General features: G+C 38.7%; 4 protein-coding genes across 6 annotated transcripts; 1 reads left to right on the forward strand and 3 right to left on the reverse strand.

Annotated features, from left to right (window-relative positions):
• Positions 1–757: 757 nt before the first annotated feature.
• On the reverse strand, positions 758–6,373 carry ess2 (ess-2 splicing factor homolog). Of its 2 annotated transcripts, none has more exons than XM_037753380.1 (10): positions 5,979–6,373; positions 4,985–5,153; positions 4,804–4,866; positions 4,008–4,177; positions 3,613–3,730; positions 3,355–3,488; positions 3,114–3,216; positions 2,877–2,986; positions 2,656–2,771; positions 758–1,764 (listed from the first exon to the last, which is right to left on the reverse strand). In XM_037753380.1, the coding sequence occupies exons 1-10, from the start codon at positions 6,126–6,128 to the stop codon at positions 1,491–1,493; spliced, it is 1,407 nt and encodes a 468-aa protein (XP_037609308.1). In that variant the 5' UTR covers positions 6,129–6,373; the 3' UTR covers positions 758–1,490. The 2 variants fall into 2 exon arrangements, with proteins under 2 accessions (XP_037609308.1, XP_037609307.1); XM_037753379.1 differs by having other exon boundaries at positions 4,783–4,866.
• Positions 6,374–7,475: 1,102 nt separating this feature from the next.
• Positions 7,476–14,972, reverse strand: LOC119478270 (homeobox protein goosecoid-2). Its single transcript, XM_037752892.1, has 4 exons — positions 14,823–14,972; positions 8,677–9,016; positions 8,345–8,580; positions 7,476–8,013 (listed from the first exon to the last, which is right to left on the reverse strand). The coding sequence occupies exons 2-4, from the start codon at positions 8,903–8,905 to the stop codon at positions 7,936–7,938; spliced, it is 543 nt and encodes a 180-aa protein (XP_037608820.1). The 5' UTR covers positions 8,906–9,016; positions 14,823–14,972; the 3' UTR covers positions 7,476–7,935.
• On the forward strand, positions 14,385–19,043 carry LOC119478268 (transcription factor Adf-1-like). 2 transcript variants are annotated; one of them, XM_037752889.1, is made up of 2 exons: positions 14,385–14,659; positions 17,779–19,043. In XM_037752889.1, exons 1-2 carry the CDS (start codon positions 14,530–14,532, stop codon positions 18,474–18,476), a joined length of 828 nt encoding a protein of 275 aa, XP_037608817.1. In that variant the 5' UTR covers positions 14,385–14,529; the 3' UTR covers positions 18,477–19,043. The 2 variants fall into 2 exon arrangements, with proteins under 2 accessions (XP_037608817.1, XP_037608816.1); XM_037752888.1 differs by lacking the exon at positions 14,385–14,659 and adding an exon at positions 14,817–15,201.
• rnf185 (ring finger protein 185) lies at positions 18,559–23,290 on the reverse strand. Its single transcript, XM_037752890.1, has 6 exons — positions 22,665–23,290; positions 21,607–21,625; positions 21,373–21,485; positions 21,156–21,210; positions 20,610–20,727; positions 18,559–20,523 (listed from the first exon to the last, which is right to left on the reverse strand). The coding sequence occupies exons 1-6, from the start codon at positions 22,844–22,846 to the stop codon at positions 20,426–20,428; spliced, it is 585 nt and encodes a 194-aa protein (XP_037608818.1). The 5' UTR covers positions 22,847–23,290; the 3' UTR covers positions 18,559–20,425.
• Between the last annotated feature and the right edge of the window lie 970 nt (positions 23,291–24,260).

Below are 24,260 nucleotides of genomic sequence, written 5' to 3' on the forward strand. Positions count from 1 at the left end.
AGCGAGTGATTGACAGCTGCCGCCGTTGAATGAACAGCCAATAGGAACGCTCTCTCTCTGAAATGACCTGTAATTTTCCAAAGTCTCCCGTCACAGGATAGATTTTTTAAAACCTGAAAACAGAGCCATGAGGAGGTGCAGAAGTCTAGTTATCTCCCAGAACACTTGAATTACAATATGCTGAAAGGTTATTATGGAATTTTTGCCCAATGATGCCAAAAATATTCGGCCTACTGCAGGTTTAAGACAGATTTAACAAAATGCCTATGTATAACTTAACTGCTTTTGTGACAGGACCCAACTTAATGTGGACATACTTTCTTACAATAAACATGCATATTAAACATTCACCGTACTAAAAACAGGTTTGTACAAGTATAATGTCCACAACTGAGTCAAAAATTATGTCTGACCGACCTATGAACCATGACTCCCCTGAAAAGGTCAAGTTGTAAATGAAGCTGCAGTGCAAGCTGTATATGTGTGTGTGTGTGATAATAAACATGGCCATAGGGGACCCTGTAACTTCTAATACTAAAAAGAAAAACAAACTGTGAGCATGTTTGAGTATTTCTGGCTGTATTATAAACACAGATCAGCGTGACTTGGTCTGTACATTTGAAGCTTGCTTAAAAAAAAGGAGGTATAAAGTTATTATTCACAGTTCTGTTCTACCACCAGTAGGAGGTGGAACAGATCTATTAACAAGTATTGTATGTCAACTGGTGATACACGGTTTTATATTCTTTTGCAGACCTTTTTTTGTCAAAAATTTTATTACAGATTTTAAGAAAACGGTTGTACAGATTTATGATGCTGAGCCCAACTCTGCCTGTATATTTTTCCCATATAGTGCAAAATGAAACATCATTTACACTGACTATCAGTGAGCTGTCTAACTGAAGCCTTGTGTCTTTTTTTCCCCATTTTTAACATTAACACAATAGTTTGACGTTGGGTTTGAGTAATTTCTATGATGCAAAGACAAACATTGAAATGTCATGACAGCATATAAGGAGAGCTGGGTGACAGCTATTGGATGCTGTGCGTTGAAATCTTTCTTGCATGTGTGATTCTCAGAAACAGCTACTGGATTATAATTATATTAACATCATTTAAGCATGTGCTGCTGGGTAGGTGGCTGTGTGGTAGGGATAACAAACCTTTGTTAGAGTGGAAACAACTGTACACAAATCTATGAAACCTTGTATTTGGGATAAAACTAAATATAAAAAATAAGATTAACAAGAAGTAATTAAATAGAATTTGGACACTGTATTTCACAGGGATGTACTTTAACCCATCTGCTCAAAAATGTAACACATAAATCCTTAGAAATTCTTCAGTCCTCTGTGCATTTCTTTATCCAGACATCCAGCTGAAAGATGTGCTCTTTAATTGGAGAAACCGGGATCTGGACAGTTCGTAATTCTCCACATTATAATATGTCTGATTTTTGTACAATCCCAGCAGAGAACAGCTTCTCTTACTTAGAAAAAGTCTGAGGCTTTCCGTCTCTTGGGAAGTTGCAGCAGATTGTCTGTGAGTGATGTGAGGTCCTGAGAGCCAGGCGTCTTGGCTTTGGTTGGTGTTGGCGTTCCTGTGGGAGTGGCCGGGCCACCGAAGGGACTCTTGCAGACTCTATCGGAGGGCGACGGGGTGTAACTCGCTCGTAGAGCTTTGTCCGTGTATTTGCTGGATGTCCGATTTACGAGCCTCTGCAGGGCGGGGGTGAGGGCCGGGCTCAGACCTTTAGGCGTAAGACTGCAACACAAAAGTTCATGTGGTCAGTTAGTTTATAATAGTATTGATTATTTCACAACTGCACTAATAAAGAAAGAAATTAGCCAAAAATAATTTAGAATTTAAGCTTAGTTAAAGAGAGGAGTTGACTGATGCAGCCAGCTGCTGTTACCTACTGTTGTAGAGGCAGGTATATTCAAAAGTAGGGCTGGACCCTATTATTCAACTATTCAGTTATTTGTTTGTTTGGTAGGTATTCAGTTATCAGTTCTGGAATTCTGTTCTTTGTGTGTTTTCTTTTTAATCTTCTTGGGATTACAAACACGCATAAAACACACCAAAAATGCTTCTTATTCAATAACAAATAAAAACAACAATACTGTAGAATCGCAGAATCCTTAAAAATAAATGCCTTTAATTAAACCTAAAGGTACGTGTTGCAACGCTCCATCTCAGCCGAGAACGGAAAAATGTCTGGCGAGTCATTTCATGGAGACGAGCCAAGCCAGAGCCCTCGTCACCATTGCTTATGTCGGAATGCAACCCATGCGGGGCTCGGGCCAAAAGGTAGCCCTCGCAGGCTGCATGACGCACGGGCTTGCAGCCGGGCACTGACAGAGGGGCAGTCCTTAATGCGCCGAGACAGCAGGCTCAAAATGCCGCCGTTTAGGGGGAGAAGGCCTGCAACATGACTTTGAGGTCTAACACTCATACACACACACACACACACACACAGATGAGGAAAGGAAATGCTGAGCGCGGACCAAGGCGTGTGTGCGCTGTCGACACAAGGCGTAAAAGCACTCGCACTCTGGGACTCATCATGACACAATTTTGTTTGAAAAAACAGAGCCCAAAAAATTATATTCGAGACAGCCCTAATTGAGAGTGCAGAAGGTAAAATGTCTTTACCTTGCAAGGTTCTCCGTGACCTTTCGCAATGCCTCCTGTTTCTTTGCACGGTTTTTAGCGGCAGCTTCATTGGCCATCTTTAAACCCAGTCTCTCTCGTCTTCCTGGTTCTGGAATCTTTTACAAACAACATATATTCATTTTACAACTTTACAAATAATAAAAATCAATGATTACTTTAATTAACTTAAATCGTTACGGCTACAACTGAAGGTTCAGTACCTTAAAGGATGGACCATGATTCCTCTCAACATATGGGGAGTCCGATCCATCCAGACGAAATGGGGTGCTCTCGATCTCACCCCAGGTCATCAAAGGCGAGTCAGTTAAACCTGAGGGGACAGAAACTGCTTTGAGAAACCTACTCCAAATGTACGTATTTGCTGAATGAGCCATTTAAGGCACACACAATTAGTTTTTATCTGTCTCAGGACTGTTACTGTGTTAAGACCCACTTACCAGGTGCAGGAGATGGCATACTTTCAAAGCCATATCCATTCACTGTTGGGGATTCATGCGGAATGAGCTCTTTCCCATCGGGGCCCACTTTACCCTGTTTGAACTGGACATAAAACACGATACATCAGCTACATCACTCTTGAATTAACACTTTTATTCAACTGAATTCACAAAGTATGGGGCTCATATAGGCCAAAACAAAACTATCAGTGTTTCCATAAACCATATTCCTAAAACTTACTTGTGCATTAAGGGCAGCAGCCTGCTGAATCTGGCTTTTGTTGAGAGCTTTGCTGAACGGGTCTCCAGCAAAGCGTGTGTTCTTGTGAACTACCTCCCTTGGCTTCTTAAATAGAGCATCATCGTCTGGAACACCTGATTAAAACAATAATAATGTGAAAAAACAGCTACATTTGATCAATTGCATGCCTTTGATAGGGATGTATGTAAAAAAAAAAAGAGAAAAGAAAGAAATTATATCCAAGTTTGGTCTTCTTACCCTCTGGATAATACATCAAGGCATTCTTCGCTTTGTACTCCCATGTCTCAAGTCCAGCTTTGACACATTCAAGAGCTGCTTTCTCTACTGATGGTAATGCAAGGTTCTCATCATGGCGCTGAAAAATATCAGAAGTGTTTATAGATGTTTTCAATGTAGTCCAGGGGTGTACCAATACTTTAATAGCCGTCTAACTGACAGTGATCACCTGCCACTACAAACAAAATCAAGCAATCCTCATAACCATTAAAGATGTTGTTTTCCTTGCAGGAGTAAGCCATGAAATTTAATGTTACAAAACTATTACATGCAACAATGTTCTGATCAGCACACCTGTAATCCAAACATTTCATTCATTAAATTTAATTCAAGTGTTTAACTCTGCACACACATACCTGCTTGTATTCAGCCTCAGCTTCATATAACCAGGAATGCCTCAGCTTCTCCTTGTCTTCTGCCAGATCCATAATCTGCTCAAATGATGCATTATCCTCACTGGTATTTTTAGCAAGGAAGCGATCCAGACAGGGCAGCTCTTTCTCTTCCTTGTCACCATCCTTGCTCTCTATAAATACAACATCGATAGCAATGGGGTTAAATTACTGTTAAGCATTTGTAAGTCCATGTTCTTCATCTTCTTAACTGATTAAGACGTCTGGCTCTGTGCTGGGGACTGCCCTGGAGCCCCTACATTTCATTGTTGAGAGAAGGATGTTGCATAAACTGCTAAGCATAATGGACAACATTTACTGGTCAGACAGCAGAATGTTTTCAGGGGGAGGCTCCTCCAACTCCGCTGTAACAAGGACTGCTACAGGAAATCATTCCTGCCCACAGCTATAGCAATATACAATGACTCTCCTCTGTGCCGTGAGAGGAAACTTATCTTCTGAGTGGCAATGCACAAGGCACATTCTACTTCAAGCAGCAGATACATGTATGTCTTTAATTATATTTCATTGTATTATTTAAATTTATTTTATCTAGTTTAAAGTAGTTGGTATGTCCATTTATATAGAGATTGTAAATACAGTGTTTTTCATACCTACCTTGTGTCTTTTGTTTGAGTGATGCATGTTTTTTGTGATCTATGTAAATTGCTGCTGTAACACCACAATTTCCCATCTGGGATCAATCAGTCAATCAATCAATCAAAATATAGACACTCACCGCCATCTAAACCTTTATTACCATGTATGGAGGAGGGAGACCCTGAGCGGCCCACTGGTGTCTCAAAGCTTGCTGGCGTCACATCTTACATATAAAGAGAAACAAAGGGGGAAAATGGTGTAAAGTGCATTCAGACTAAATATTTCATTCTGTAATTAAGGTATAACAACATGTAAACACTTTCACTCTTCATACTACTCACAGGGTGCAGTAGACCGTGGTGTAGATTTAGTCAAAGATGATCCATATCGGATGGATATCTCTCTCATTCTCTCCAGGTCACCAGTGTCCTCCGCGTCAAGATAGTCTTTCTGTGCTTGCAGTTTAGTGACATCTGGGAAGAAGTCCCTCTGGATGATCTTCTCTAAACTCTGTTGGAAGATGACAGGTGGGTTTATTTGACTGCGTAAAAAGGGAAGATAATGTTCTTTGTTATTATACAACAAAGAACAAAATTGACATGTATTTCTCAGACTAAGTCTCACTTTCCCTCAATCTGGTATTTGCATGGATGCTGTTCTGTTGTCTGATGACTACCGCTCGTCCCTAACAGAATCCGAATGGTGTTTATTGCCAGGTGTAAGAGGTATACACTAGGAATTTGCTTTGGTTTTGTTGGTGCAAATAAGAAGTATAATAACAAAAGTATAGATAAAATCGTTAGATTAAAATAAGAATTAAAAAAATGGAAATTTTACCAATATACAATAACTGTACAACACCTATCTAGGTGGGGGGGGAGACAAAGGAGGACGGTCTGCAGGACAGATAGTAATGCACTAAGCTACTGGGGTTACCCTGCACTATACTCAATTTTAACAGTCTCTTCTGCACTATATTCACTTTTTTATTAGTCGTGCATCACAGCTGTTACTCTGCACTATATTCAGTTTTCTTCATCTCCTTGTATTTTTATATCTGGTATATGTTTTTGTACTTTGCACTACTAACTTTTTACTGCCTTTTTACTAACATGTTCTGCACTATGGAACTGTGATGCTGGAAACTTGAATTTCCCTCTGGATCAATAGAGTTACTATCTCTCTATCTAAATATTTGGTGCATAAAAACTGAACGCTGCTTCTGCATGTTGAGTTGTGACTCTGGGGACACTAAGCAGACCTGATCCAGACGACCTGAGAGGTCTGGATGGTTCAGAACTGGTCATTACGTGTCTGTCATTCAGCTGACGTTACCTCAAGGTACACCTCTTCATCGAGGACCTTCCTGTGCTTCTTCCCCTTGTCGTCCTCCTCTGGTTGTTGTTGTAGGAGAGCCACCGTAGAGACCGTCATAGGGACCAGAGTCCCGGACAGAGCTTTCCTCACGCTGGCGCTGCCCTCCATTGTAGAGCAGGTTAGCCTGCTATGCTAACGGCTAGTCCTCAACAACAAACACCGACTAAACGGAAACGGAAGGCGGCGTTTGTACTTGAGAAACACGGTTTAAGTATTTAAAGTATATAGTATATACCTAGACAGTTAAAACTAGGTGAACGTCACTGACTGTAACGTTAACCAGTTAGAGAGCTCAAACATTAGTTACCGTCGGCTAACTTCAGCACCAGCGTACAAACAACGCAGTACGTATTACGTATTACGTAACACCCACAGTACGTCACCGGAAGTTTACTGCCTCTCAGGAAATTTTCAGTATAAACAAAGACATTATTATCATAAATAATAATAATAATAATAATAAAAATAATAATAATAATAATAATAATAAAAAGAACAAGAACAACAACAACAACAACAACAACAACTATTATTATTCGTTTAGGTACTTTAAGTATACTTATTTTTTTATAAGGGTTAGATCATGGTGCAGATTAGGAATATGTATTTAATTTGTGTTTCTTTTTGTATTTTATTATGATTTTGTAGATATTTTATTTTCAGATTATTATTATTATTATTATTATTTTTATTATGTGCAATATCATTTTCCACTTGTGCAATTTTGTTAATAGTCTGTTTATTGTCAATACTGTATATACTGCTTCTATTTTTATACTTCCTTCTATTTAAATGGTTCATATTTTGTTACACTTTGTTTAGGTCTTTTTTTTACTGTGTTAACTGATGCATCTTGTTTTTTGTACTATCCCCTTTGTTACTGTACACTGCAAATTTCCCCACTGCGGGACTAATAAAGGAATATCTCATCTTATCTTATCTTATGTGTTGACGAATTAAAGACATCTGAGTTAACGTTTACTATAACTTAAATATAAAAAGTTGTGTTCTTCAGTGTAATCATAATATTTTTTGTAGAAAGTGTTTCTGTGTTATGTCAGATTTAGGCTACTCACTTAAGAATGCAGCACTGATATTACCCTTTGTAAATTAATCTGTGGTTATATTTAAATAAACATATATTTAATAAAACAACAATTTTAACAACATTAATAATAATAATACTAATAATAATAAAAGATTCTGTATTTATAGAGCAATATCCAGATGTTTCACTCTGATCCCTGTTATCTGCCTACATACAAAATAAATACTATTTATATTCTAACCCAGAAATGACCTTGTGACCCCACTAATTATCTCCTGAGCCCCTAGACTGACAATCACTGGTTTAAATTTACTAACAGATATGGAGATCTGTGAGATGAAAGTTGCTGAAAAGCCTAGATAATTCCCCCCTTATTATACACACAAAACTGCATGGAGGAGTTTTGACAGTGATATAATTACATTTTATTCAGATGTGTTCACTGCATGACAGCTTTTAAATTGATATGATGCTTCAACCTGGATGTGTTAGGGTTTGTATAAAGATAGTTCCTCCATCTGTCTCAAAAGAACTTTACTTGTTCTCAAGGACACTTTTTCACAACCAGTGCAAACTATAACAAATTACAGATTGAACTCTCAGTATTAGTATTAGCATATACTGCAAGTCCTTCAATCATGCACTCAACCAATCCGATCACAAATAGGCTACAAAACTGTCTCATGAATGATTTGACTGATACAAAAAAATTGTCTATTTTCTGAAAAAAAAGAAAGATTTTGTTTAGCTATTATATTTGATAACAATAGCAAAAAAAACCTTGTATTTATGTAACTCAAGCTCACACACACACATACACGGCTCTCTTCTTTTCCAATGCTGTGGTCCAAATATACAGTACAAAATCTAGTTTTCCGTGTTTCCCACACCAAATGATAGTCTTTTCTGACGCCTCCACTTTGCTCTTCGGTTTTTAAACCAAACCTACCGGCAGAGAAAAAAGTCATGTTATTTAGTTCTGATTTTCTTGTTTCATGACATACTATAGGCTGCTTATCTTATTTGGCACATTGTGTATTTACATTTAAATAAACAAGTAGCATTGGACATCATTATCAACACAGTCATATAATTAAAATATGACAGATTGAGCAGAGTTTAGGTCAAATCCAGTGCTCAAATGAAGTGTTTAACACGCACACATCTTAAGTAATGCCATGGCTGGCACAATACAGCACGTTGAAACTCATCTAACCCTGTATCACTGTGAAAACATGACTTTTATTTGTTGAAAGGCTGAATGTGGCAGTCTTACCTCTACTCTTTCTTCCCTTAAGTGAGTGTGCTGTGCTAGTTTCTCCCTCGTGGTCACATCTGGATACTGATTCTGCAGGAACAGCTCCTCCAGTGCATCCAGCTGCTCCTCTGTGAAAATAGTGCGGTGTCGTCTGGTTCGCCTCTGCACCTGACTGGGCGACTGCTCCTCCCTGTGAGCATCTCCCAGCCTACATGGGTCTGTGAACATTGCTGTGGGCCATCCGTACTGACAGGCTGAAGGGAGGATATTAGGTTAGGGAGGAAAGTAAACTGCAGTTTAAATCACTGTGTCAACAGAAGTGACTCTTCTCATAAAGAGTTTGGTCTTACCTTCATGAATGAAATCAGGGTGGTATGTGTCTCCACAGTGGGAGCAGTAGCAGCAGCAAAGGCAGGCATGATGAACAGTCTCTGTCTGGCTTCCAACAGGACTCACTGCCTTCTCTTTTAGTCCAGCACCACTTGTTCCACATGACCGTCTGTCTCCATTGCTGTTTGGATATTTGCTCAGTATGTTTTCAATAGTGAAAGGAAACTTTTGTCTCTCCATCCTGATCATCTCCAAAGAAATCCCAATAAAACACAAGCAGCAATGATCACAGGATATTGACACACAACCAGGCTCAGCTGCTCTTCTGCTTCTTCTCTCTCTACAACAGCGTGTCAGGCCCTTATAGTGAAATTGGGAGGCAAAAAAAAAAAAAGAGTAAAACTATAATCCCCCCTGTGGACCAGACACATAAAACGGTTGAAACTTAATTCCTAGCTAATCTGGGCAGTTTTGTGAAGAGGTTAGGGAGGACGGCAGATTCAGTTAATCTTGCCTCATTCCTTTCTCCGAAAGAAATCAGATTTCACTGCATAAAATGAGAAGTGGAGAGCTCCTAAGATCCTTATTGTTGGGGTTTTAGAGAAAAGGGGATTGCTTGGTATTAGAAACCTGGATTTAAAGATGAACTTTTTTTTTTTTGGTGTGGCCAGAGACTTGTGTTATGCTGAATTTGAGGATTAGCTCTTACATTTATTTCATAATATCGCTTTTCTATTTAGCTTTATCATCGAATGATCTTGTGCGAATTAGTAGATATGTTCAGTAAATGACACAACATCAATGCATACTAATTACACACCCATGGCAGTTGAATGAATTGCTAGTGACGAGTGGGTGGTGACACTAATAGATTTATTACTCAGTACAGATAAACACAAATGGTGAGCGTAAATTCAGAAAAAGGGGTCCCTCCATGTGGTTAGTATTCACATTCATGCATCATGTGTCTTATCTGTGCGGTGCAGTCTCACTTCTCTGACAATGTGCACAGCTGAGGTAAAGCTATTACAGGTTAAATTCATCCCCCCTCTAACAAATCCTGTGATTTCATACAAGGCAATACACCTTTTTTTTTCTTCCAGAGAATTAATGGATTTCCACAATCTGTCTTAAGCTCCTCTTATAAGGGCTTTTGAAAACAGATAACAATAAACACCATCCCATCCTTTTCACTTGGGTTTAATAGCGTCCAGATTGTTGATGTATAGTTTGCGGAGCATGTGAGATCGCTATCTAGCAGTTATTGTGGCTCTCAATAGAAGGAATTGTACCACATCCGCGTTGGTTCAATCGGTTCAAAATTCATTACTGGGGATTAGAATGATAAAGGTTCATTTTGTTGTTGTAAGAGCAATATTTGGTACAAGAGGTAAGAAAAGCCACCATGGCTGATGCAGGTTTTCTAGATGTTTAAGGAGCTGCTTCCCTTCAATTTAATGTGATTTTCTACTAAGCATTATTTGTGGTGCATCAGAAATGGTTCTATTCAACATCTGACTTTACGAGGCCCACTACCCTACACATACACAACCTGAAGTGACATGTAATGGACACTACCAGTTGATTTATTTTACTCCCCAGAAACAAAAGCCAACCAAACACCGGTTCAGATAAAGTGACAAAACCCCAAGCCAAGGCTGAAAAAATATATATATATAATGCTTCTCTGCTTTATCCTGCTGCATTTTGAAGACACTAGACCTATATTTCTGGAAAATATTTCACTGTTATAATGCAGAATTGCAATGGAAACATGAATAATAAAGGACACAAATCAAACCAGTACAATTCAGACAGAAGAAAAAGGATTACAAACACGCTGACTGGTGATAAATGAGCAGAGAAACCCCTCATGGCATCAGACTATTCACGTGTGAAAAAGCTCAGTGTCTCTGTTCACTGCTGGACCGGGGCCCAAAACCTCCTGGGGAATCGGAGATTGCAGCTGTGTGACCAGGAAATGCAGAGGATCAACCTTCCTCTCTGTTTTCTCCAGACTCTTGCTTGTGCAGGGAAACACAGTCAATGTTGAAGGCTCAGGAAGCACTTGTCAGATGGTGATACACTCGGGGCTTGGGAAGAATCAAGAAAAACAACCATGTGGTTGCAGAAACTCCATAGTTGCGTAAATACAAATATTATATATCTTTTCCCCATATATTTTGCATAGATTCTGAAAATGAGCTCTAGGCTCTGGTGTGTAATTTGGCTTCAACATCACCCTGCAGGCTCTATATGAACTATGGTGGTGTTGAATTCATTGAAACCATATGTTTTGTTAGTTTATGTTACCGAAATTGAAAGTCAAGTGGCATTTATACCCCTAAGGATTTATTTTCTATTTTGTAAAACTGTAGTTTGTTTGAATCTTCATTTAATGCATTAAAATCCTAATCTAATTTGAGATTGTATTTGATTGAATTCACACACAACCTTGACAAACTATAGATTCTCAATTCTGTCTCTATAAACCATTTTAAAACCACAATATCAGTGCAACAACAGATTATTATTGGTGGTGTAGTGGTTGTTGATGAGGTGGATGAACTACTAGGTAGATGGATAGGTTAGGGTGGGTTACCGAGGAGGAAGTAGGTATAGTCTTCCATATATTCCTACAGCTTTTTGGCTGATACCACCAGAACCACCAGAAAAAGAGGTGGGTAAACCCTATATACAATCCACTACACCACTGATTATTTTGTAAAAGCAGTGTGTACAACAGAGACTTGTAAAATTAAATATAATGTGGAAAAAAAACGTAATATGTGGAATATGTCTTCCTTTTAAACTGTCTTATTATTATTATTATTATTATTATTATTATTATTATTATTATTAATTTTTATTTGTATTTTTTTTAACCATTTTTTATGTTTGTGTCTCTGTAAATTTGTCTCAGTATGACTCCGACTAATTATGACTTTTTGATATTATACTGCAGTTACCTTTCAGAAGAGACTATCATGACAGTGATCAAAACAACAAAAAACATTTTCAAAACAACAACAAAACATTTTATTTTATGTGGCGAGAGTGGGGAGACTACTTGGAATACATTGTTAATTTGGACAGATCTTGAAGTAAAGCACACACCACCACACAATACTCGTATATACAACACACATACACTCTCTATGAACATCAATTGGCTGCTTGTAAATTAGATTCCCTTACAAAAAAGGAGTTTATTCAAGTGTGCTATTAGTATACTTCTTTTAAACCTTTTTTCAGTTTACTTTTTATGTACTTATCAGAGATATACATAACAAAATTATACTTAATTATACTTGGCTTATATACCGACAAGTATACAGAAAAGTCTAAGTGTACTTAGCAGGTATACAGAAAAGTCCAAGTATACTTAGCTTATACTGAAAAGTATATTTGGCTAAGTACTATAAATTAAATAAATATAAATTAACTTAAAGAAAACTTACAAGTACACTTGCAGTAAAACTATTAAACTAGTAGTTGACTGAGAGTATACTTTAAAGTATACTTTTGTGGCAGCTGCCAATTCTCTGGTGCTTGCTGTTGTTTCCCTTTTCCCTGGTGTTTTTTTGGTTGAGTTGCTGAGTGATTAGAGGGTTATTCAGTTCACCTGTTGCGCAGGGTGTGGGGACTGGCTCTTAAATGATAGTTGAGAGCAGCTTGGTGCATTCCCCTCTTGGCCAATCAGGGTGTAACGACGCCCTTTCTGTAGGGCTTAAAAGAGGATGGAAACTGCACACCCAGTGTCATTCTGATCTCTCCTTCACTCAATGCAACATGTGTTATCAGCGTTATCAGAAACTCTGGTCTGTTTTGGGCCCTTTTGGGATTCTGTGATCTTTGTGTTTTGTTTGTTGAGAGTGTTGACTCTCCTAGTTGGGGAAACAAGTTAAGTGCCAACCAATTGGGTTACCTGCACTGGGACGTTTAGGTGCTATTTGTGCAACGATCTGGCTTGCCTTACAATAGCCTAACGCCTGCAGGCTGTATTTTTGTATTCTATTCATTTGTTGATTTTCAATGAAACCCTTTATACCCATTTCTTTTAGTGTATTTTATTTGGGAAAACTTTAAAGGAGGGTAAAAGGAAAAACACAAACCAATATTTCAGTTTCCTTAATTGTTTGTTAATATAGAGGCATTTGTTCATTATTATTATTAAGAAGGCATTTTATTTTATATTATTATGTGGATGGGAACTGTTTTTTCAGTCTTCTGACTCAGTACCGCCACACTTTTATAATCTAAAAAGTTGTAAAAAACACTATACCCATAAGTTCACTTGTAGTATAGTTCATATTATAGTTGCAGTACAAAATACAACTTGGATGTAAACTAGTTGTGTACTCAAAGTTTACTACTCTTACATTTAAAGTATACTTAAGTATACTTTTATAAACTAAAAAGCGGGCCAATTTAGTCCCAAGAAGTATTGAAGTAGTGCACTTACAAGTAATCAACTACATTGATATTGGTATACTTATTACATAAAGTATACTTGGGAATATACTTGAAATATACTTAAGTTTAGTTTGTAAAATAAACTTGAAGTATACTTCTTTTTTATAAAGGTTAGATCATGGTGCAGATTAGGAATATGTATTTAATTTGTGTTTCTTCTTTGTATTTTATTATGATTTTGTAGAGATTTTATTTTTTAGATTATTATTATTATTATTTTGTATATAGGATATATTTGATTTGTTGACCAAAATGTGACAATGTTCATGTAAAATAATAAAATAATAAAAAAGACCAGAAAACTAGAAACTAGAAAAGAAGTTTCTGAAGAAATTGCGGTGTGAATGCTGGTTGCTGAAGAGCTGACACTACGCTGTAATGCTGGCTTAAATGTTGTGAGAAGAAGGTGAAGTATTAGGAACAGTTGGAAAAGTGGGAATGGGTTTAATTTTTATGAATTTCATTGAAAAGTTGAATAATACCAATAATTTATCAAAGATGTGGAATATTTTAAGGTTTTCGAATAACTGATGTTCCACTGCATTGCTGACTTTAATCTGTATGAAGAAGGAGAAGAAATAGGAATAGTTGGGAAAGTGCTAATGGATTTAATTTGTATGAATATCATTGAAAAGTTGAATTATATCAATAGTGTATAAAAGATGTGGAATATTTTAAGGTTTTTGAAGACGCTACACTGCACTGCTGGCTTTAATCTGTATGAAGAAGAAGAAGAAGTAGGAATAGTTGGAAAAGTGGGAATGGTTTCATTTGTGTGAATATCATTGAAAACTTAAATATTACCAATAACTTATAAAAGATGGGGAAGATTTGAAGGTTTTTGAATAGCTGACACTACACTGCATTGATGGCTTTAATCTGTATGAAGAAGGAGAAGAAATAGGAATAGTTGTAAAAGTGCTAATGGGTTTAATTTGTATGAATATCATTGAAAAATTGAATAATACCAATAGGTTGAATTCATAGTTTCCTGTTAACATACAATGAGAGTTGGGGGCTTTTATTTTGTAAAAAAAAGTCTCATTGGGAGCTATGCATTATAAAAAAGGTATGTCATTCACAAAAAGGAAATCTTATCAAATGGCTACCCAGGAGATTTATGTTGGGACCCCTGGGATATAAATAATCTATGGATATAATACCAACAGACAGTAAGAGAGGCTAAAGCAGAGTGGTGCGCCCCCCTGTGACAGAGGACTACATTGCCCACCGTGTAACGTTGGAGCGACACAGCGCGGCAGCAGCAGCTCCGCCACTCAACGCGATAACTCGCGGTGAGGCATCAGCAGCAGCAGAGCAGCAGCTGGGCGGAAAAGGCGGGAGAAGACTGCCGCTTCCGCGTCCGCGCACAGGCACACAACGCATAGGGGGGCAAAATGGACGATAAGTTAATATTGGCTGTATATAATTACCCAGAGCTGTACAATGTCACTTTGCCCAATTACCGCTGCACGGAAAGTCGTGTAAATGCGTGGAGAAGCATCAGTATCATCCTGGGTCTGCCGTGTGAGTATTTCACTGTTTATCACAACTTTACTGACAGTTATTTCCTAGTTGTCATGGACGACTAGACACGCAGACGTTAGAGGTGTTACCGTGGAGATAAGAGGTGTTTCTCAGGAGTCTTACAGGCATGTTGTTGTTTCTTTGTGGTGTGATGTTCACTCACCCGGTGGTATGGATGCAGCCGCGCGTACCGTACCGTGCTAGCGGTAGCAGCAGCCGCGGCTCGCACGCTGTAGGCCGCGCTGCACCGGACGGCACGGCACGGTACGGCTCTGCTGCTGCTGCGTCGCCGCCGGCCGCGTGTCCAACACGGCACGGCGGAGGGGGAAACATGCGCAGCGTCACACGGACTCGGTGTATTTACCGGGGACTAGCGAGCCGCGTGCTTTTCCGCCTCGCTCCACAGAGAGGGAGAGCTTCTCGTGGGAGCGTTGGCGGCGGCAGCGGCAGCACGGTTTGTTGGGTAAAACATGTCAGAGCCAGGGGACGCAGCATGGATGTATTAAAGAGAGGGAGGAGAGGCCCCCCTCAAACATTATCAGGTGCACAGGTGTATGATGGGGCGGCATGTAACACGGATGAATGACCTCCAGACTAGATCAAAAATAACATTTAGCATTTCTTTACCTAACTTTATACAGACTTATAATTAAAGCTTAAAGGTCCCATATTGTAAAAAGTGAGATTTTCTTGTCTTTTACATTATAAAACAGGTTTAAGTGCTTTATATAAATACTGTTAAACTATCAAAACGCTCAATATACGGAGAAACACACAAAGCCCGTATTCGGAAATTGCGCGTTTGAAACAAACCGTTAGGATTTCTGTCCATTTGTGATGTCACAAATATACAATATTTAGACCATTACAGAGAGAGGGAGGCCCCCATCCTCAAACATCATCAGGTCACTGTCAATTTATGATGGGGCGGCTTATAACACGGATGAATTAAGAATGACCTCCAGACTAGATCAAAAATAACATTTAGCCTTTCTTTGTGTAACTTTATACAGACTTATAATTGAAGCTTAAAGGTCCCATATTGTAAAAAGTGAGATTTTCTTGTCTTTTACATTATAAAACAGGCTTAAGTGCCTTTAAAACAGGTTTAAATGCCTTTAAACATGCACTATCTGCAACCATCTTGGACTCTAACCACTGGCGCACTTTACACTTACTTTAAACTATACATCCTATATACCACTTTATAGACTGCACATATGTACATTTATTTATTGATGGACTGTACACACTATGTTCACCCATTCACTCTGTATCTTTTATATCTCTATTATTGTTTTTATAATTTTTGTATACCTGTACCTCTTCTGTGTTTCACTCTGTTTGCTGATGTTGCTGCTTTGACACCTGAATATCCCTGCGAGGATTAATAAAGGTTAATCTTATCTTATCTTATCTTATCTTAAACTATCAAAACGCTCAGTATACGGAGAAACACACACAGCCCCATATTCAGAAATTGCGCATTTGAAACAAGCCGTTATAGGATTTCTGTCCATTTGTGATGTCAAAAATATACAAAATTTAGACCATTATATGGTTTTAAACGTAAACATTCTAAATGTGTCCCAGTTTATTTCCTGTTGCAGTGTGTGTGAATGTCATCAGCTGACAGGAAGTAAACATGGACCCAAACTGTTGCCTAGCAACACAATTCTGTTGCAATTCCATTAAAATGCACTAAAACGGAGCATTTCAGACAGAGGGGTAAATACAGGTATATTCAGGCAGACAGTATGAGGAAAATAAAGTGTTTTTTGAACATTACAGCATGTAAACATGTTCTAGTAGAAACACAAAATACAAGTATGAACCTGAAAATGAGCACGATATGGGACCTTTAATGCTTTATTCGAAATTTACCAGGATAAAGTAGTGTTTTGCTATTTTTAATAGTCCATTATACTGTATAATAGCTTACACTTCCTGGCCCGATCCAACATGCCACATGTTATTCATTTAGGAAGATTAGAAATAAACTTTCTAAGAGGTGTTGATTCAACTGTATGATTTTAGTGGCCACTGATTGTATTGTTCATTCTCAAATGCCAGATTATAAATCAAGCCCTGATTAATCATTAATCTGTTCACGGGAAAATAATCAGCAATTATTATTATGATAATCAGTTAATGATTTCAGTCATTTTCAAAGACAAAATAGCCTTTTTCTTTGTTTGTCTTATTGTATAGTAAATAGAATATTTTGGGGTTTTGGACCAAAACAAGCAATCTAAATATGTCATCTTGAACTTCAGGGATGTAATGGGCATTTTTCACTCTTTTCTGACATTTTATCAAGATAAGTAGTTGCAACCATAATCAACACCTCTCTGACAGTCTCAAAAATAAAACATAAATTTAACAGAGGAACAATTGAAGTGCTCTCGCATTGATTTGGCTGCTTTCTAGGGCTGACCCGAATGCTTCGAAGCTTCAACCGTTGCCATGGTATTCGACCTCCAGATAATTATTCGAAAGCTTACTTTTTTATTTATTTTTTATTTTTTATATATAAGTATGCAATAATAATGTATAAATACCAAAATAGCCCATGAAATAAGGAATAATCCCACATTATTCACGTTCAACATTAATTATTATTAGTTATTCTCAGACAGATATCGCTGTTTGTTGTGTGTAGAAGTACGTGCGTGTACAGTAGTGCGTCACCGGCGCTGTCCTGGGCACTGAAATGGGGGAGATAGAGACAGACGGACAGAAAAACATGTCAGCCTGTTGCACGGCGCCGTGCTGAAAAAGCTTTGAATACCTTTGAATATTTCTCAACCGAATCTAATTAATAATTACAACAACTTCAACATGATATTAAGGTATATTTTATAACAAATATTTGCCGGGTGAGAGAAGAAGAGCACACTTTTCACAAGCCATTTAGACGACTTTTCTGCACAAAATGTTTGGGAATATAGTTTTATGGAAAATATTTTAATTGTAATATTTTAAAAACGATGCAGTTTTAGTGGACGTCCAAGTTGCGGACTGCTTAATATTTGCTGTGAATATTATTTTCTTTCATTCCTGTTTATTGAATTTGTATGAGATTTCTTGCTCCTTACACTGATATTTTACTTTTCTAGGTGAGGAATGTAAAAGAAAATGGAAGAACATGAGAGACCGGTACTTGAAGGAAGTCCGAATGGAGATCAAAAGCAAGAAGCAAGGAGAGATTGCGCAAAGTAGATGGAAATATCGACAACTTATGAATTTTATCGCACCCTTCACTGGATCAAGAAGCGGAGTGGGAGACATCGGAGGCAACAATGAAGACGACCACGACAATCCTGACAACGAATCTGGCAGTGCCGAGGGAGAAACCACGCCATCCGAGGCAGTCAAGACGCCCCATTCCGTCATGAAGGGTCCCGTGAGTCAAGCTGACCTGAAGCCCCAGGTAGGGTTTGTGACGCAGCTCCCTTCAGTGGCTCAAGACACACAGATGGCCCAGCTGGCTGTTCTGGCAAAGATGCCATCGGGCCAGCAGATCACCCCCAAAACTGGACGGAAACGGCGCCAGAATCAAGAGTCACTTTCGCTGTCATCTTCTCAAAGTGCATCATCCCCTACAAAGTGGCTGGTCAAAGACAATGGCACGACATTTCCCAACAGGCCGCGGGATGAGGACGAACTGTTTCTTCTGAGCTTTGTCCCTGCTCTGAAGCGACTCGCTCCACAGAAAAGGTGCGAGACAAAAATAAAGATCCAGCAGATTATGTATGAAGCAGAGTTCAACGTTGCACAGCAAGAGAAACCGCCAGAGCCGGCAATGCAGGACTAAACTGACTATTTTTATACTTTATTCTGCTTTCTAAAAACCTCTTCCACAAAATGACCAAAATATCTATTTTTCTTTTTTTTACGGCACACAGTGGTTGAGTCTGAAGTACATCCTTTTTTTAATTTGAAATTAACAATGAAGAATACCTTTTACTATTGAGCAAGTTGTTGCATTTTTTTTCCACACCACTGTGGTTTGGTGGGTCTTGATTTGCATATTTGTTAGATGAGTAAGGCTTGTGAGAAAGCCTTAACATATTTACACCTTGATAAACCAGACAGACTCTGATTAATTTTTTTATTTACATAGATTTTCTGTCAATAGAGTGAATTCACATTTAGAAAAGTGGTTTCATGTTCAACCAGCCAGTCTTCATTCCAGTAATAATCTACAGTATTTTACATGTAATTACAGGGACAGAGAAAACTGAGCAAAAAAGAAATACTTTACATTTTGGAGAGGAACACTGTTTCATAAATTAAATCTTTCAACTGCTTACATGCATCAACATTTCTTTTTAATCTCATCTAAAATAAAGAGACAATGCGTGACATTGTTTTGATTCCACAAAACGTGTGTGATTTTGGTAAATTTCGACAATGACGTGTAATTTGTAAGATTAGGAAGAGCTATATTAAAAAAAAAAAAAGAATCTTAGTACATCAGTGAACAGAGAGACAAAATGGATGAGGCACATGCTAGTAAGACTCTGCAATAATTCAAAACAATACAGGGTGTGTTTGTGATAAATTGACATGTAAAGATTTTAAAAGCACAGCTGTTAATAATAAAATAAATGATCACACAGTCATGGTTTACTGGTACATTTGAGTATAACAGAGCTAGGTTGTGTCCGAAATTCCATAATAGCGTGCTGTTTAGTACACTAAAACAGTATGTGAGATTTTTTTTAGCATCTCCGAAACCAATAGTAAGCAAATTGCATAAAATGTCTGGTGAAATATTACAGTATGCAAACAGTGGACACTATGGTGGCATAAATATCCCACAGTGCAATGCGGTAGTGACATGGGTAAGTAAAGATTTCACTTTGCTGGCCGTAATACATTTTAAAAATTTGTTCAGACTTTATGATTCTCACAAATCATCGTTTTGGTCATATCAGGTTGGTACGGGTTGCCATGGTTACGCGTCTCCAACCGGTAAAGAGGCTCTCAGGAAGTGACAACGTAAATTACTGCTCAGTGCATCTGAAGAGATACATACTACTGTTTATTCACATAAAAGTATGTTGATCGATAGCACACATATTTGGTATATAATGAATAGTATGTGATTTCGAACGCATCATTAATGTTATTTTTAACACCTGTGCTTTTCCTGCTATGAGCAGTCAATAGGAATAGGGCCAACTGACTAAAATTAATTTTAAATAAAAGATAGCCTTAAAAGGGATAGGGATCAAATAGGGTAATAGAGGCCAAATATAGGCTGAAAGGAAATTACCATATACAACATATGGGATTAAAAGTGTGAATGAAAATCTAAGTAAATGAGCAGTAATAACTCAAAAACAATAACAACAAAAGAGTACTGAGAATGATCTCTTCCATTTTCTCTAATCTGAACAACCTCATGTATGTGTCTGATTAAAATAAACAAAAGAGAGACAGACATGTTGTAACAAGCAGCATGACGTTTGAAGCTTTCAGCTGATACAGTTTGGGTGAAGAATTTTGGTGTGCTGCTTTGCAAAGCAACTGTGTTTATGAGTTGAAACATTAGGAAACCAAGGCTAAACGGTTCACCTTGACAGATGTTATCCATATCTTTATTTTCGGAAAAAAACCTGCGTCATTCAAATCTCACATGGCTTCGTGTCAAGGAGAGAGAGGAAAAAAAAGTAACCAGAAAGAAGGCAGAATCATATTGGTGCAAACCGTAATGATGTGCCATAATGTCGCAGAAGATGTTATCTTTCCGTGCATTTATGCAATCAGCAGCCAGAACATAATCACCAGAGCGACAAACAGGAAGAGTCGAGACAGAAACTGTTCATCCATGTGTTGTGGTGTCCCAGGGGCCGCTGTTTGGGGAATTGTTTAACAGAGGTTATTTGGCATGTTGTTGATAAAAAGACACAGAGTGGTGAAGTGTGTAAAACATAAATACCTGGAGGAGGTCTTCCGTCATTGATGTTAAATGCTGTAGCAAAAATACCAAATGGAAAGGCACCGATTCCAAATGACATCTGGAAACCGCCATCTCCAAAGCCAAACCCTTGAAAGCCCTGGGAAACATGGATTTTATCATTAACATGAAGACTTGTGTTGGTTCCCTTAATATATAGCCATATATTCACAATATCTGAGGGACGGTTAAAAAATACAGCAAGTGAGATGTGACGCAACAGCCAGTGAAATTTGTGTGATCATTCTCAAGAGACGTCTCTACTCTTCTCAGCGCTTAGCGTCTAATAGATCCCAGTGGGAAATGTTCTTTTGTTAATGGATAAAACACAGGTTTGCACGACAGCATCTACATCATATTATGGAATTGTTTCATCATGAATGCATCATTTTACTCAACAGCTGACACTGAGAAACTACATACAGCTGTCTAACACATTTGGAATCAAAGTATTTATCTGGCACAAAATCATGCAATCGCACACTTTTTTTTTATTACCATACAAGTATACTTGTACAAAGTACTTACACCACGGTTTTCTGGCTCAGGCCTCTGACCTTGTGGTCGAGGGGGTGTTCTTTCTCTATAAAACAAAACCACATTTTGTAAAAGCCATGATTTAATACATTCATAACAGTTCAGAAAAAATGCTCATTTTAAGTGTGACATATTGTGTGTATTATGATTACATAATACATGAAGTTTAGAGTCAGCCTGAAATGTACTACTACATTAAAGTACACACCTGGGGTCTTGTTGACCTGTACTTCCCCGTCCATACAAGGGGATTACTTTGTCTCGGCTGATGCCAGCTTTACACACCGGACACACTTGTCTGTTGGGTCTGGTCTCCAACCACTGCATAAAGACAGACATACTAATCGGTTATTTACCATCAATAACAATGCATTGTCATTTGATATGTGATTATATATATTATATTGAATAGTGAAGAAGGAGAAAACAAAGATCAGCTTACCTGATGCAAGCAAGGCCAACTGATTGAGAGGAGGAGCAAAGGGAAACAAGAGTTTGATTAGTAAAACATATATGTCCCAGAACAACCTGGCTGTGCAGAATATACAATATTTACTCAAAAAGAAAATGGCATCCATATATCCTGTGTTCACAAATTAAAAAACATTGCATCACTTCATTAGTGAAAGCTAGCAACTAAAGAAGAAAACAGAAGAAAATGGCTTCACGTTAAGAGGATTTAACTTCCCTTTGAAAATGAATAACTAAACTGGCACTGTCACCACTGATAACAGACCACATGCTAAAGACCTGTCCTATCCTGTCCTGGCTACAGAGGCTGGAAAGTTTGTATGGAGTCACCAAGGTGACAAAATCACTGCTTATGCTTACACATACACTCTAAGCTTGTATTTACAGACTATACTTTTATAGTATTAGGCCTATACTTTGACTGATCTGGATCTGGCCTTAAAGGTCCCATATCGTGCTCATTTACAGGTTCATACTTGTGTTTTGGGTTTCTACTAGAACATGTTTATATGCTTTAATGTTTAAAAAAAACTTTATTTTCCTCGTACTGTGTTCTTGAATATGCCTGTATTCACCATCTGTCTAAAACACTCCGTTATAGTGCAATTCAATGGAATTGCAACCGAATTGCGTTGCTAGGCAACAGTTTGGGTCCGTGTTTACTCCCTGTCAGCTCATGTCATTAACATACACTGCAACAGGATATAAACTTGGACACATTTAGAATGTTTACGCGTAAAACCGTGTAATGGTCTAAATATTGTATATTTGTGACATCACAAATGGACAGAAATCCTAACGGCTTGTTTCAAATGTGCAATTTCTGAATACGGGCTGTGTGTAATTCTCCATATATTGAGCGTTTTGATACTTTCACAGTATTTATATAGCACTTAAACCTGCTTTATAAAATAAAAGACACGAAAATTTAACTTTTTACAATATGGGACCTTTAATACTATTATATTAATATAGACTGAGGTGGGTTATAATGTAAACAGGAGTCCCAGACAGTAGCTTAGTTCTTACCAGAAGAGGTGTCCACACAGGCTGATCACTGCATCCTTGGCGGTGTCCAGACAGATGTTACACTCGAAGGTGCTGTCCTGGTTGCCGCCGTCAGCCGCGGTGGAGCTGCTGGATCCGGGACTCGGGTTCTCAGTGGCCGCAGTGGAGCCAGGGGCTGGAGGAGGGGGGGCAGCGGTGGCCATTTAAAGACTCAACAACAAGAGGGTTACAGGTGACTCCGCCGGCACCCAGCGACTCAAAACAAGTACATATGGAGGCCCAGGTGATGGGGGTTATAGCTAACAAAGAGGACAAGACGCGAGACTGAGCTGAAGACAAACAACTCTTTAAAAAGGAGTGAAATCCAGCAACATCCACCGGCTGCTAGCGACCGTTAGCTCCCATCTAGAGAAGGAGTTACTGCCGTTAGAGAGAGGACAGGAAACCGGTTTTACTGTCGGACGGATCTACTAAATACAAAACAACGAACAAACAATACAAGGCCGTTAATCCGCGTGTCGTTCCCAACGTGATTTTCTAACTAAAAATGCTAAAACTTATTGAGAGAAGTTGAGAAATGTCCTGACGTCTGGTTGCATCACACGTCCGTCAGCACAGTGTTAACCGGAAGTACATCCTGGTAGTGATGTGTCGGTTACGAACGAGCCGGTTCAAAGAGCCGGCTCTTTTAAGTGAACATAATGACGTTTTTTATCGCGAGGGGACGCGACGCTTCCCAACATTGGACGCTTGGTGGGCTGTCACAAGACACATGCTGTCCCCACCTGATTGGACGAAGGCTTTCCCTCCATGGGCTGCTGCTCCCAGCTTTCAAACCGGAAACAGTATGGAGGCTCGTTTGGAAACTTTCTTCTCTTATTTCACGAAAATAGTTCACCGAAATGTGTTTCTGAAAACATTTGAGGCGAGAAATAAGCCATGCAGTTGCTGAATCTGTCTTTATTTTGGATCGACAAGGCTTAGTTTAAAAGATTCTCGGTAGTTTCGAGAGGTGGCGAGTTGCGTCGTTGTTACGCTCTGTCTCTCGAATCGCGCCGCCACACTACCAGAATGCAATGCGCGGTTGCTTACATAGACAATGAATGAGGAGCGTGGAAAGGACAGAGCCTGTGGACACGTACCATAAGAGCCGGCTCCCATCCGAGAGACGTTTTTTTCCGTTTATTAATTCAAGGCAGAATGATAGGACGATCTTCTCCGCACCACGGGCACTCCATGCACATACTGTGACTGAATGTTGTGTTAATGACGTCCTTGAGACCAATCAGGTGATGACAGACAAGGATCATACCATCAAGCAGGGAGGGGCGTTGGTGGGCGGCGCACTGACGGTCTACAGGTACAGAGCAGGAGGAAGAGGAGGAGAGAAAGAGAGAGAGGAGTGCGGTGCGCAAATAGCAGAAAAGACGAGTGACAGTCGTAAACGAAGCAGCGTGTAAAATTATGGTATTTTGGAAATTATAGGGTTTAGTATAATTATATTTAATAATTTAAGTGATATATGTGCACACATACTAATCATAGGTGAAAACAGCGCTAAATTTGGCTGAATCATAAAAGGCAGAAGTGGTAAAATGAAGAACCGTTTGGGAGCCG

This window comes from Sebastes umbrosus, chromosome 19, assembly GCF_015220745.1.
Source record: "Sebastes umbrosus isolate fSebUmb1 chromosome 19, fSebUmb1.pri, whole genome shotgun sequence".
NCBI classification, from domain to species: domain Eukaryota; kingdom Metazoa; phylum Chordata; class Actinopteri; order Perciformes; family Sebastidae; genus Sebastes; species Sebastes umbrosus.

What these genes read in the sequence shown, in the direction of transcription:
- ess2 (XM_037753379.1), bottom strand. Translation starts at nt 6,128, where the DNA reads ATGGAGGGCAGCGCCAGCGTGAGGAAAGCTCTGTCCGGGACTCTGGTC. An exon ending in ATCATGGTCCATCCTTTAAG is followed by an intron (nt 2,772 to 2,876) that starts GTACTGAACCTT and finishes TGTTTGTAAAAG; the next exon opens with ATTCCAGAACCAGGAAGACG. An exon ending in GTCACGGAGAACCTTGCAAG is followed by an intron (nt 1,765 to 2,655) that starts GTAAAGACATTT and finishes TTTGTGTTGCAG; the next exon opens with TCTTACGCCTAAAGGTCTGA.
- LOC119478270 (XM_037752892.1), bottom strand. Translation starts at nt 8,905, where the DNA reads ATGATCAGGATGGAGAGACAAAAGTTTCCTTTCACTATTGAAAACATA. An exon ending in CCCTGATTTCATTCATGAAG is followed by an intron (nt 8,581 to 8,676) that starts GTAAGACCAAAC and finishes TCCTCCCTTCAG; the next exon opens with CCTGTCAGTACGGATGGCCC. An exon ending in TAAGGGAAGAAAGAGTAGAG is followed by an intron (nt 8,014 to 8,344) that starts GTAAGACTGCCA and finishes CTCTGCCGGTAG; the next exon opens with GTTTGGTTTAAAAACCGAAG.
- LOC119478268 (XM_037752888.1), top strand. Translation starts at nt 14,835, where the DNA reads ATGCAGCCGCGCGTACCGTACCGTGCTAGCGGTAGCAGCAGCCGCGGC. An exon ending in CCCCCCTCAAACATTATCAG is followed by an intron (nt 15,202 to 17,778) that starts GTGCACAGGTGT and finishes TTACTTTTCTAG; the next exon opens with GTGAGGAATGTAAAAGAAAA.
- rnf185 (XM_037752890.1), bottom strand. Translation starts at nt 22,846, where the DNA reads ATGGCCACCGCTGCCCCCCCTCCTCCAGCCCCTGGCTCCACTGCGGCC. An exon ending in ACAGGTCAACAAGACCCCAG is followed by an intron (nt 21,211 to 21,372) that starts GTGTGTACTTTA and finishes TTTGTTTTATAG; the next exon opens with AGAAAGAACACCCCCTCGAC. An exon ending in TGACGGAAGACCTCCTCCAG is followed by an intron (nt 20,524 to 20,609) that starts GTATTTATGTTT and finishes TTCCCCAAACAG; the next exon opens with CGGCCCCTGGGACACCACAA.